At 35.8% G+C, this 13,422-nt stretch overlaps 1 protein-coding gene across 4 annotated transcripts in view; it reads right to left on the bottom strand.

Annotated features, from left to right (window-relative positions):
• The window catches only part of LOC122532710 (ribosomal protein S6 kinase alpha-5-like), a 44,759-nt gene that overhangs the window by 29,295 nt on the left and 2,042 nt on the right, over nt 1-13,422 (bottom strand). The window contains exons 2-3 of one of the 4 annotated variants that reach the window (XM_043661726.1): nt 11,766-12,694; nt 5,473-6,025 (exon numbers count right to left, since the gene is read on the bottom strand). The exons of 1 other annotated variant lie outside the window; for it this stretch is intronic. In XM_043661726.1, the coding sequence (XP_043517661.1) occupies nt 5,473-5,689 (217 nt within the window). In that variant the 5' untranslated portion in view covers nt 5,690-6,025; nt 11,766-12,694. Of the gene's footprint in view, nt 1-5,472; nt 6,026-9,288; nt 9,563-11,765; nt 12,695-13,422 lie in introns of those variants that run through there. 2 more of the 4 variants (XM_043661727.1, XM_043661729.1) reach the window with 2 other exon arrangements.

The raw sequence follows: 13,422 nt of genomic DNA, 5'->3' as shown, positions 1-13,422 counted from the left end.
TACCTATCATTAAGTATGTATCAAATATTTTTATCTATCAACTAAGTGTTTCTACCTGAAAGATTTTTAGCTATTGTTGCTCACTGAAGATTCTTAGCTATTATGAAGTATTTAGTATTTCTAATATTTTTAAAGACAAATTACAGACAGATTTCTAAAGACAAATCAAGTACTTCTATCTGAAGATTTTTAGCTATTATTTTTCAGTGAAAATTCTACCTATCATTAAGTATGTATCAAATATTTTTATCTATCAACTAAGTGTTTCTACCTGAAAGATTTTTAGCTATTGTTGCTCACTGAAGATTCTTAGCTATTATGAAGTATTTAGTATTTCTAATATTTTTAAAGACAAATTACAGACAGATTTCTAAAGACAAATCAAGTACTTCTATCTGAAGATTTTTAGCTATTATTTTTCAGTGAAAATTCTACCTATCATTAAGTATGTATCAAATATTTTTATCTATCAACTAAGTGTTTCTACCTGAAAGATTTTTAGCTATTGTTGCTCACTGAAGATTCTTAGCTGTTATGAAGTATTTAGTATTTCTAATATTTCTAAAGACAAATTAGAGACAGATTTCTAAAGATAAATCAAGTATTACTACTTGAGGATCCTTAGCTCTACAAACAACCCTCAAACATAGAATCCTCGACAATCCTCTCTTATTCAGAATAAACCAAACGGAAAACTGCCGTTATTCCACCTAAATCCTCAACAAATTTAATCCAACTTATAACGCATTTATAACGCTTCGAGTATCGATCACCGAGAATTCTCGATGACACACAATGAGAACTCGAGAACCTCTCCTCTTTCATTTCCACGCCAGTCTTTCCTATCTGTGCAAGAAACGCTATCCTGGGTCCCCAAGAGAAAGAGGACTGGTTCCAACATACATAATTCGATAACGGGTCTCTCCGAGCTTGCACCTACAATAAAATGTATCTATCGTTTCTTTTTAATGAAATATAATTTCATCTCCAAAAGAGTTCTTGAACTCTCCATTCGAATCATTCAAAGGTACGTAGTCTCTCAACACCCTCCCGGCGAGAAGTTTGAAATGGCGCGTAAGGAACATTGTTTGTTAAAACTATCATTCTAGAAGTTTCATAAACAATTGTAAAATCTTAATTTAACTATTGTGATTTTACTAATGTACTGTAACAATAGAACTTGTAATATAATATATATTAATATAATAATATACAATATATAACATTATATATATATATATATATAATGTACTGTAATAAAACTTGTAATATAATGTACATTAATATAATAATATACATTACATAACATTATGTATATATAATGTACTGTAACAATAGAACTTGTAATATAATATATATTAATATAATAATATACAATATATAACATACAATATATATATATATATATTAATATAATAATACAATATATAGCATATAATATATATATATTAATATAACAATATATAAAATATAATATATATATTAATATAACTGTTGACTGCAGACATTCGTTTGTTTCAAAGATACTCTTGTCAAAATTGATGTTAATTTCTGTTTGGACAACGAAACACAACTGTATAAATCTATATCATGTTGATTATTATTATGTTAAATTATAATAATTTGTTGAATCGCAATTACAATGAGCTGATTTATCGAATTATAATCATTTATTCAACTGCGATTACAACTGAATTATAATGATGAAACATAATGAATGTTAATTGAATTATATGTGTATTACCGATACTTCGATACGATTGTATCGGATCGATAGACATTTTTATTTCACTGTTTCTACTAATATTCTCGAGCAACCGAAACACTCGGCTTGAAAGAGTTAAAAATCGATCGGAGCGCGTCGCGAGGGCCCATCGCTACGCGGATGTCCTTTGGGAGGAGGATACAGCAGCCGCGACTGGCTCCGCAAACTGGACCCAATTATATGCACTGTCCTCACTCTCCCGCCTCTTTCACCAGGATCAACCAGGTTCGAAGAAGAATGCGGATGAGAAAGTGGCGTGTGCAGGCACGTACACGCGTCTCGCGCAAACCGCGGCAGAGAAACAAGGCGAAACGACGAAAAAAAAAAAAAAAGGAGGGGGAGCGGGGAGAGAAAGAACGAAAGAAAGAAGGAAGAGAGGAGAAAGAAAGAAAAAAATGAAAGACGAACGCCAAGTATAGACGAGCACGCGTAAAAGAGAGAGAGAGAGAGAGAGAGAGAGAGAGAGAGAGAGAGAGAGAAACCGCACAATGCGGTTAGGAGTTGTCAGTCCTCGGATTTCTTTGGAGCAGCTTGGAACACACGGCGAGTTCGATGCGCTTTACATACACACTTGTTGTTAGGCTCGCTATTGGATGTTCGGAATAATTATTTAACTCTCCAAGTTGAATAATTCGCGATTTTCCAGAGAGAGAGAGAGAGAGAGAGAGAGAGAGAGACTAGAAACCGCCAAAACGACCCGGTTTATGATTTTTCCTAGAAATTTAGATGCAATGCATTTTTTAGAGATTTGAGCGATCCTTTGCAAATAAAAAAAAAAAGTTTCTTTTCATTTTAACGTTTCCGATCGGAAATTTTTATGCTTCGATCGTCGGTAGTTCCAGCGTCAATAATTTATAATCACAGTATAGTACTGTTTCGACCTTCTTGAGCAAGTATTGACTTCTTACGAAATTCGTTATTAATTTTCAATCTGTGAAATTGAGATTGATTGAGTGAATTAATCGAAATCGTTGTCAATTTACTCAATCTGAAGAATTGAAATTTAAATTACGCACTCGATCTCGTAGAAATTCGATTCATACCCGTGGGTATTCTATTACGTAATATTCGTTTTAATACGTGGACAACACAAATGTAATATATTCTCGTTGTTTGTCACTTATTCAAAATATAGAAGTTGGGAGTTAAAATTTGCAGAATTTTCTACAAAAATATAGAATACTTTTGTTATCGACGGTAGGTAATTCTTTTCTAGCTCCGGTTTCAACTGATTGTGAGAAAATCTTTTTCAGAGTAATGAGAGGTGTCTACGGCACGCAACTGCATCAAGAATTTTTGTTACGCCCCTCAGATTGTCCGAGGTACATATTTGGAACATTCTGTTGAGAGAGGTTGTAACAGGTGTTTGGACATCGCGGGAAATTTAAACAGAGACACAACTTTCATTAAACTTAAAACTCGAATTCAACTTGATTCGTGTATGTTCGACTACGAATCAAGATCACGATTCATATCGCGGGTGCTCTATGACACATTCGTTTTAATGCATAATACGTAGACATACGTTTTAATACATAAAAATTTAATATATGTTTTCGTCGTTTCTTCAAACGTTTATTCGAGTTAGAAGTTGAAATTTATGTTCTTTTGAAAACGAGAAGTAACAACAAAATTTGTTAGCAAAACTTTTGATTTTCACGGAGTGAATTCGGAGTATATTCTCAAGATCAGTCAGATTTGTTGCGCTTGGAACAAGAGCTACGCAATATACGTGTAGCGCCACTATAGCGCTCCATTTTTTGAACAGCTGCAATAATACGTAGAAGCATTTGGTCCGCGATCAAATCGTGTCGTTCTCTCCTTCCATCTTCAACGAGAGAGCTGGTAAAATTTTAACGAGAAATTTTTATAACGAAACCACGTTAAAAAAGATTAGCCGAAATGCCGGGAATATAAATTATCGAAAATCTCGTCAAATTTACGAAATATACTATCTACAAATGGTCGTTTTATTTTCTAGGTCAAGAAAGAGGATCCCCGACGTGACGTTACGCACGTTTATGGCGTGACCCCATAAGACAAGACAGTTCGACAACGACAATCACGACGAAAAATATGACACAACCTTTGGAACAAAGCTACCGCGCTCAGCGGGACTGTTAGAAAATCTCCGTCACATTTGCGTGCAAAGACGTAAAAGTACAGATTGAGGAAACGACGTAACGTGGTCGTAAATTAAAATATTAAGTAGCAACGAGGGGACCTTTCTCCAGGTTATCAGATCCTGCTGGGACGTTTCCTCAAATTTTACCAATACTTTTGAATAACGAGTGTAAAAAATAGCGACTTGTATATTAATTATATTTGTTGTGTTATATAGAATATTATATATTATATTCTATATAATATAATATAATTATAGAGAATTATATATTATATTATATTTGTTATATTATATAAAATATAATATTATATTATAGAGCAAAATATAATATAATTATAAAGTAAAGAATTATGTATTATATTATATTTATTATATTGTATGGAATATAATTGTAGAGAATTATATATTATATTATATTTGTTATATTATATAAAATATAATATTCTATAATAGAATATTATATAAAATATTATAAAATAGAATATTATATAATTGTAGAGAATTACATATTATATTATATTTGTTATATTATGTAGAATAATAGAGCAAAATATAATAATTGTAGAAAATTATATATTATATTATATATTATATTTGTTATATTATGTAGAATATAATAGAGCAAAATATAATATAATTGTAGAGAATTATATATTATATTATATTTGTTATATTATATAAAATATAATATTCTATAATAGAATATTATATTATATTATAAAATAGAATATAATTGTAGAGAATTATATATTATATTTCATTACATTATATATTATATATTGTATCGACAATATAGGTGTCTAGTGTTAATGACATATCGATTGTGCCAACTGTACAGGACCCGGCTAATGACCAACAATAAGTGAATCTATTTTGACCGTCGCGTCAAATCGGTATGGTTCATTAGGTAGGATGGTCATTAGTCAGGAAAGGACAGCAAACAACCCAAAGACCTTACAATTCCTTTCAGTGCATTCGCATTAAGGTATGTCGGGTTTTAAGAAGATTTTGAGCAATTCATTTAGAACTTAAAATTCTGACTAATATTCTAGCGTCGACTGACTAATTAGAGACAAATCGGATGGAAAAGCTATCATATTTTTTAAAATATGTGGAAAACGTATATTTTTCTCCTACACCATAGCTTGTGAAAAAAATACATTCAGATGTGTTTCAAATGACCTTGGACTCTAAAAATTTCTAACTTAATGCGAAACTCATGTAAACTTCCTAATTAGTCTTTCAGAAATTTAGTGCGACTTTGTCCAGTTTGCGTACCGCAAAATAAAAAAAAAAAAAAAAAAAAAAAAAAAAAAAAAAAAATCAATTCCAACTATGTCAATAATTGATTTGTATAGCGTGCTCTACAGAGCGAGTTTATTTAACGCGAACAGTTAATTAATTTCAATATCATTCAAAAAGCGGTCGTTAATTTGATCTTTTAAACTTGTCTATAGAGGGTCAAAGCACACGCTCAATCTCCTCATCACGCTAAAATTGGGAAACCTACTCGGTGTATATCGAGTGTAGACGGTTTTGATTTTTGTTTATTTTTTTTTATTTTTTTTAGAAAAAATCATACCTCCATTCTCTTTAGCCTCACAGTTGTTTGAGGCCGACTCGAGCTCGTAAACGGCCTTGGCGAACTCGCGACTGTTGGACAAGTGGCAATGCCAAGCCTCGGTGACAACCGTCTCCTCGGCGCACATCTCTATGTCGCTGCCGTCCTCGAAGTAGCCGCTCTCGTGCTCCGGATCTTTCATGATACTCTTCGACGAGTCGCTGGTGGTCTCCGTCATGATGATATCGTCTCCACAAAAATCACGTTACACACAGCCCACACACAGTACAACGACTCTCCCGCGAAACTCACGGTGTCACTGCATAATAACTTGTACAACTTATACACGATGAACACGACCGACAGATTGTCGCACGACGAGACGAATGCTTCTCCAAGACAAGTCGATGATTTGCCTCGGTAGGTCCTTCTCCGATCAGTGTATGGTGACTACTGTTGGAAATTCGAGCCAACGAAATTCGTGAAGAGAGAGGGAACCACGCCTCCTCGAACTTGGCTAGTCTTTCCAGGACGGTTGAATTGTTCTCTGTGACTCTACCGTCCGATGGTGTACCTGTTGAATTATACAGAAATAAATCCATCGAAATGAACAACAGACTTTGAAAATAGGGATAGCTTAAAGTGAGCCCAAGTTTATTATCGTACCCTTGTCTCTTTAGAAAATTATAACCATTTCAGTATTTAGTGTCCAAAGATGGATAGTTTTATGGAGAGTTGGCTTCCAAAATTTTGTAAAATTTCCTAATACAGCATGGGTCGGGATATGTGCAGTTAGACTTAAGTATGTCCAATAAATAGAAATTTAACTAACGAAAATTTTCTTTCAAAGAGAGATAGTAAATAAAAGTGGAATTGCATTTAGGTGAATAAGCTCTTTGTTTCTTTTATTGTACTTTCATACCTGTGTCTCTTTAGAAAATTATAACGATTTCAGTATTTAGTATCCAAAGATAGATAGTTTTATGGAGAGTTGGCTTCCAAAATTTTGTAAAATTTTCTAATACAGCATGGGTCGGGATATGTACAGTTAGACTTAAGTATGTCCAATAAATAGAAATTTAACTAACGAAAATTTTCTTTCAAAGAGAGATAGTAAATAAAAGTGGAATTGCATTTAGGTGAACAAGCCCTTTGTTCCTTTTATTGAACTTTCTTCGAAACATCTTTTGTGCGAGAAAGGGACAGAGAAAATTTCAAATTCCTCCTGGAAACAGTTAGAAACAGTTTGTCATTGCGAATGGCATACAGGACAAGTGAAATAAAGGCGAAAAACATCTGTAGATCTAACAAAAACATAACACACTGTTCGCAGAATATCGAACAGTGTTGAATATCCACTTTACCTTTATTAATCTCTCTTAATCTTTATTCATTGGAACGGAAATCAAATTGTTGCGATAAAATTCTTATTCGTTCAAGTCACTGTATTTTTATCCCCTCGATCAATCAATTTCTCCAATAACACGTAAACTAAAGAGTTCTCCACATTTCCAAGCGTACTTCCTCGTAGAGAGGAAGTCGTACAAGAACAACTCGAATTCCAACGAAACAATCCATCTTCGGGTCAATTCTATGACACACGGATGGCCATCGAAACAGATTGCACCATTGTCGCATGTCGAATTATTTCGAACGCGTCGCAATTGTTGACAAATTCAAATGTCTTGAACCTAGATGTCTCTAGACTCGTCGTAAACAATTTCCCCCGCCCTCCTCCTCCTCCGCCTCCTCCTCCGCCCTCCCCCTCCCGGCCCATCCCCCCGTGTAAATTTCTCGAGTCGTAACCGTTTGAAACCGTCCGCACTATAAACAAACGTATATGTATGTACATGCAAACTCTAAATTCGAAACAATCATCATGAAAATACATTTCTGGGCGCTTCAACATTTTCACAAATAAATTACTAAACAGGCTGCAAATGCTCAGATATGCAAAGTACCAAATCGTTATCCATGTCCCTAACCCTATACAATATTAATATCCCTATACAATATCCCTATAGAACAATTCATATCCCTATACAATATACTTCGGGTACACGAATATTCGTGAATTTAGTTTACGTTTCCAACTACATAGGTGAACGAATCTAACATCCAGAAAACCTCACCGGGGATCGTCTTTCTTTGGCTGATAGAACGTGGCCCAATAGGACGAACCGTTTCATATCGCTAGGAATATGTAAATCGAGTGTAAATGTCACGGAGGATATTTAGACACTGTTTTTGCTTCACGGGAAAACAAAGTTGTTTCGTTCGACATCGAGAGCTTATAAAATCCATCGTCGTTCGACGTCAGAACTGATAAGAACTGACGTCGATAAGTATTCTCCTGGAAGTTCTCCAATACTAAACAGGGAACCACCTCTCGCGTACCGTGAGAATCGATCAAATTCGATATCCGGATGCACGGATCTGTTACGATCGACGTTATGTCGCGATCGTACGATTAATCGATTCGGGAGTAAAGGTCGGTCGATTGACACATTTCCTGCTGTGAGTCGAAGTATGAATCGAAATTGAAATGAAATTTTGAATGTAATAATTATATGTATTACAATATAATATAATATAATATAATACATTATACAATGTACAAGGTTATATATACTATAATATATTGTATTATATATAACCTGACTTATTATACATATAATATTACACCCATTATATGTACAATAGGTTCAGTTATATATAATATAATATAATTGTATTACATATAACCTAACCTATTATACGTGTAATATTATACCAATTATAATAGGTAAAATTATATATAATATAATATAATTCTATTATATATAGTGTATTATATATATCGTATAACATATAATTATATTACATATAGCCTAATCTATTATATATGTAATATTATACCCATAGGTCAGGTTATATATAATACATTATACTGTGTTAATGAACACGATACTTAATTGCCAAGAAATGACCTGAGCTTTATGCAGGGACTGAAAATTCCAAAAGTAAGGAATTTCAAACAATAGTCCCAAATGCTTCTACCTCAATTTTCTGTAAATTTATGACTGTCATTGTTCGTTGAAATGCTTCATCCCATGGGCGTATTCCAACAACAGCACAAAATGTGTCAATATCATTTAAGTTCACTTTCTAAAGTGAACAACTTTTCCAAATGAATTTATTGAACGTCGGGCAATTATCCTGGATACTGCGAAACGGTAAATTCGAAGACATTTAGTCGTCAATTTGCCAAGGACAGTTTTCTTTTATGATGTATTATTTTTTAATACTGTTCGACTATACACGTGTGAATTTATACAAATTCGTTGTCACAAAAAAATTATTTTTTACGAATTTTGTTCATAAAAATTTGCAATCCACTGCGAATTGTGATTCGTTGCTATACCGACAATATTTTTCAGAGTCAATATTTTTCATTATCCGCGATCAAACAGTGTCGACAGCAATGAAATTTTCAAACGTGAAACCATCTTTCAAACAATAACTAGGTCTGGCTGAAAACGATACTTGACTTATCATTAACAATCGTTACATCATTTCACAAATGCTTCCTCGAAATCTGCGAGTCATTCCTATCATGCTCCACTTTAACACGCTGTGAATTCAATCTCTTCGACTTTTTATTAAGCAAGAAAACAATCGTCTCTCTCTCTCTCTCTCTCTTTGACATCACTTTGACACGCAATTTCATAGTATCACCTATTTTTAGGGGATCGTATATTTACGAACCGAACAAAATTTTAAAAACAAAAAAAAAAAAAGTTCAAACCGACATTTGCCAACAAACGTTAAAAACTAACCACAACAAAGCATACATACATCTCGTTTTAGTCGACGTTACGGAGGCGTTGTACACAGCGTGCGTTAATTACGCGCAAAGTTTAAACTCGAACCAGTGACCCCGATACACGTATCACGTGCTCTCTGTTCAAACCAGACACCCTGTAACAACGTATTAATGTAACTGCCATTGCTCGGTTAAACAGTCTATCGCGCGAATATTAGGTTAACCGTAACCGTATTATCCACGTAGCCGGATACCACGATCGAACAATCGGTGACTAACGTGCTTACTCGGATCTTCGATATTCGACTGTATCCGTGGCTGAAAAACTAGCGTGTTGTACGCGAGACTATTTCTTTCTTTCTTCTTTTTTCTCGATTCTCTTCTTGCTGCCGTCGTCATCGTCATCGCCATACTCTCTCCTCCTCCCGGTGACGCAACGCGACTCGCGAGGAGGGGAGAGGGAGGCGACAACAAGTAGCGACCGAAACCAACCGAAAGCAGCGTGTTCTCCACCGACGAGGCGCGAAAATGTTATAAACGTTAGTAATGTACTTTGGATTAGGATATTATCTGAACAGTTATCGAGGAACGTACAACATACAATGAAACTGTCCGCGCGACTGTCTATTATTAGTGAAGGTTTACAAACCGCAGGACGGTTATTGTAACATTGAATGCTACTGCAACTGAAACACCCATTACATACAGAGATACGTACATACGTACACACAGAAGGTTAAAATGAAGAAACGTGTAAAATATTTTTATCTCTAACCGAAGCACAGAGAGAGAGGGACACGTACTAACTCTCGGGGATCCTCTAAAAATAGACTCTTCTTCGGCAAATTGAGCAAAGGTCTCGGGTCATTTATCAAGGCACTGTTGTACACTTTTTTTTCTTTACTTTGTTGGAACGACAATGTAAGATCGAAAGTTTACTCCAACAGATCAGTTCCAGGAATGGGTGAAAATAACGACAGATGGATAACGATCCCGTGATTTGTCGCCTCAACTATTGATTAAATTATATATCTCATCAACTCGAGAAGTTTACATTGCGGCAAAAGGATCCAGGAAACACTCTACGATTCTGATTTCTTTTCACAACTATTCAAACAAACATGTTACTCCATAATATGCATATCCGTTCAGAAGAAAATCGCGAGAAGACACTGACAGACGACACGTCGGGAAGTATTTCGTGACTTAGTATCTATTAGTATCTAGTAGAGCTTACCCGCGTGTGAGATAAACAAAAAATTACCCGGGTACCAGGATATCGCGTGAGATAGTCGAAACTACATGTCTGTTGTTTCTACTCGCATTACTCGAATGTCTATTGGACGAATGTAATTTTCATTTTTAACGACAAACAAGAAAACAACAAAGTAACTACTTTAAATTGAACGTCTAGTATGAAGATAATAATGAGTCTGCATTTTTCAGTAGCAGGGCTCGTTCACACTGAACTAACAATTGCAGTTGTGGAAAATACTCTTTCAGAGCTGGCAGTATACATAAATATTTTTTTAGCAAGTTTATTAATGTTGCCAATATCCCCCCCCCCCCATCATTCTAGTTATTCGTCACAAAAACATAAATTACTCGAAATATAATACACAATTATTATTAGAATAAAATTATTAGGTTGGCCAAGAAGTAAACGTTTTCTTTTTTCGTGTGCAAGCTTTCCATGAGAAACAAAACAAATATTAGACAATATTATTGGCCGTTCTGTTCGATTAACTTTTGCCATCTTTCAGGCAACTTCACGATCACGCACGTTCAAAAAAGGCTCTTATCTTCTTCCACAGAGATAATAGTGAAATTTACCAAACCAATTCCGACACTACCCGTAGGTTCAAAGGTTCCTTTACCATACACGTCGGATAATTTTTTACAAACTTGCACAGCGTTTTTTTTTTTCCTTTTCGGAGTGTAGCAAAAAATATGATGATTTACCATTTTGAAATTGACGCGAAACAAACAATCGTCAACGAAATCATGCATTTTCCTTTTCTAAAACAAGCTTAGACAATCTGGTGTCAGATTACACAATGAATCTGCGGTTTAAAATCAAGTTATATTTTAAGACATATATATATATGTCTGTGTATATGTTTATCTATTATAAAGAACGCAATTACTTTTTGGCCAACCCAATACATCGAGTGTCCGTGTCAAGTAGTAATAACCAGTCTCGTCGGTCTCCCAGTATCTCACATATCCGAATAAAGCTCTAGCATCTATTTCACGAAATCGTCGTTGCCAGAATACAGGAAAAAAAAGTGAGCAAAAAAAAAAAAAAAAAAGAAAAATCCCCTGTCTCTTAACGCGGCTAACTACCGCGGCTAATACGTTCGAAAAAAAAAGTTCCGACCGACCATGGCGCAATCCCTTTCTCTAGTTATGCAGTCGTGTTCCAATTCCTAAGTCAGGCAAAAGTGTCGGGCCGAACGAAACACAGATCGGCCACCGTTATCCTACTGACACACTTTGAGTCGCGTACCTTGTGCGGCGAGTAAGCCTCGGCCTTGGCCACCTTCGTGAATATCTGCGCGATCTGCTCGAACGACGCGTCACACGTCGATTCAGGAAGAGGGCAGCATGTGGGAAATTAGATGAATTAACCGTGACCACTGCTCGCCGCCACGTGTTTCGCTGCGATGTTTCTTTTTTTTCGATGGGTGGTCAGAGGCACGCACGTACACACGTACGTGCAGACACGTCGTTCCGCCTCTCTCTCTTTCTCTCTCGAACCACGGAGTCTCACTCACGTAAACGGGGCACACACGGGGCTTCGCGTTGGTATTTATTTTTAAATACTTGCTGCACTTCCACGACACGCCACTACGAAGTCCCCCTTCGTCAATACATGGAAGTTTCCACTATGTAGGTAGCACTCCGTTATTTACGTGATGTATTCTCGACGTAAGTTGGATGGATCTCGCACCACTTTCACTCGGCTTGATCGATATACGTCACTGATGCGAATGTAGCAAAAACGATCGTGCATACGACACGCACGTAACGAGACGAGCGGAGCATATGCGTACGCAAGGGAACAGACACTGCGTGGATTACGCGTGCACGAAGGTGTAACGCGGTCGCGACTGGCTACCGACTGAACACGATGCGCATCGGTCCGCGTCTCGAAGCAGACTGACGGATCCCCCACCACGAGACTCGTAAGTCTCCCTTCACCGGCGACTAACAGCTGATTTGGAAAACACCGAGATCCGCCCAGTGACGGGCCTAGCCAATTCGGTGCCCGGCTCGGTTGCGTAACACGAGTTAATCTTGTTTCTCTCCGTTCCAACGGAATCGGATTAACTGTTTCCGAAGCAGGCTCGCGGTACGCTCTCAAACCTTTTCGTAGATCGCTGGATTTTTTTTTTACATCGATCGGTCATTCGCGCGAAAATGCATTTCTTACTTCTGGAGCGTACAAAAGAAAAAGAAAAGAGGAAAGAAAGATTAGATTTGACTAGATTTTTATTAAAATATTAGAATATAATTTATATATTCTGTTTGTATCAAAATTTAAAGTTGCGTTTATGTAAAACACAAAGGATTAATGTGTTCTACTTTGCTACGAAGTTGAAAAAAAGAGTAAGAATTACAAAGGAAGAATCGACTAGTGACTTTATTACGACTTTGTTTCTCTTAGTTTATTGCTCAAGAGGCTGACAAGCTGTTTGCTGTAGCAATATTTTTATTAATCAGCCTCTCATTTGCGGTGCAATCACATCGAAATTTTGTACGTCCAAAACACGACTTTATCGAGATTTCGTGTCATGCAGGAGAAAATTGTACGCCGTGAATCGTAAATTCCGCGTCTTCACTTCCCGGCCACGTGCCTATTTGAGCGACTAAATTTTAATGCTGGTTTTTATACAGCGAGGATAAGAAAAAAGCATGGAGAATATTCTAAAAAGAGTTGTAAGCATCACGGTAAAGGCATGCGTTCTCAAGGAGCATATTTATAATTCACGACATAATACGTATGTGTATACATTACATCGTTTAGATATATACCGCTTAAATCCAATTATATGATATTTATAACTATTTATAATTATAATACATAAATAAATAAACATACGACTCGTTAATATATGTGAATATAATTAACATAAATTGTCGTGCAATTTACATAGCACTCG

The sequence above is a fragment of the Frieseomelitta varia genome, unplaced genomic scaffold (genome assembly GCF_011392965.1).
Source record: "Frieseomelitta varia isolate USP_RPSP 00005682 unplaced genomic scaffold, Fvar_1.2 scaffold_464, whole genome shotgun sequence".
Taxonomy (NCBI): Eukaryota; Metazoa; Arthropoda; class Insecta; order Hymenoptera; family Apidae; genus Frieseomelitta; species Frieseomelitta varia.
The sequence above is the reverse complement of the archived record's forward strand: the minus strand, read 5'-3'. Positions and strand labels throughout refer to the sequence as shown.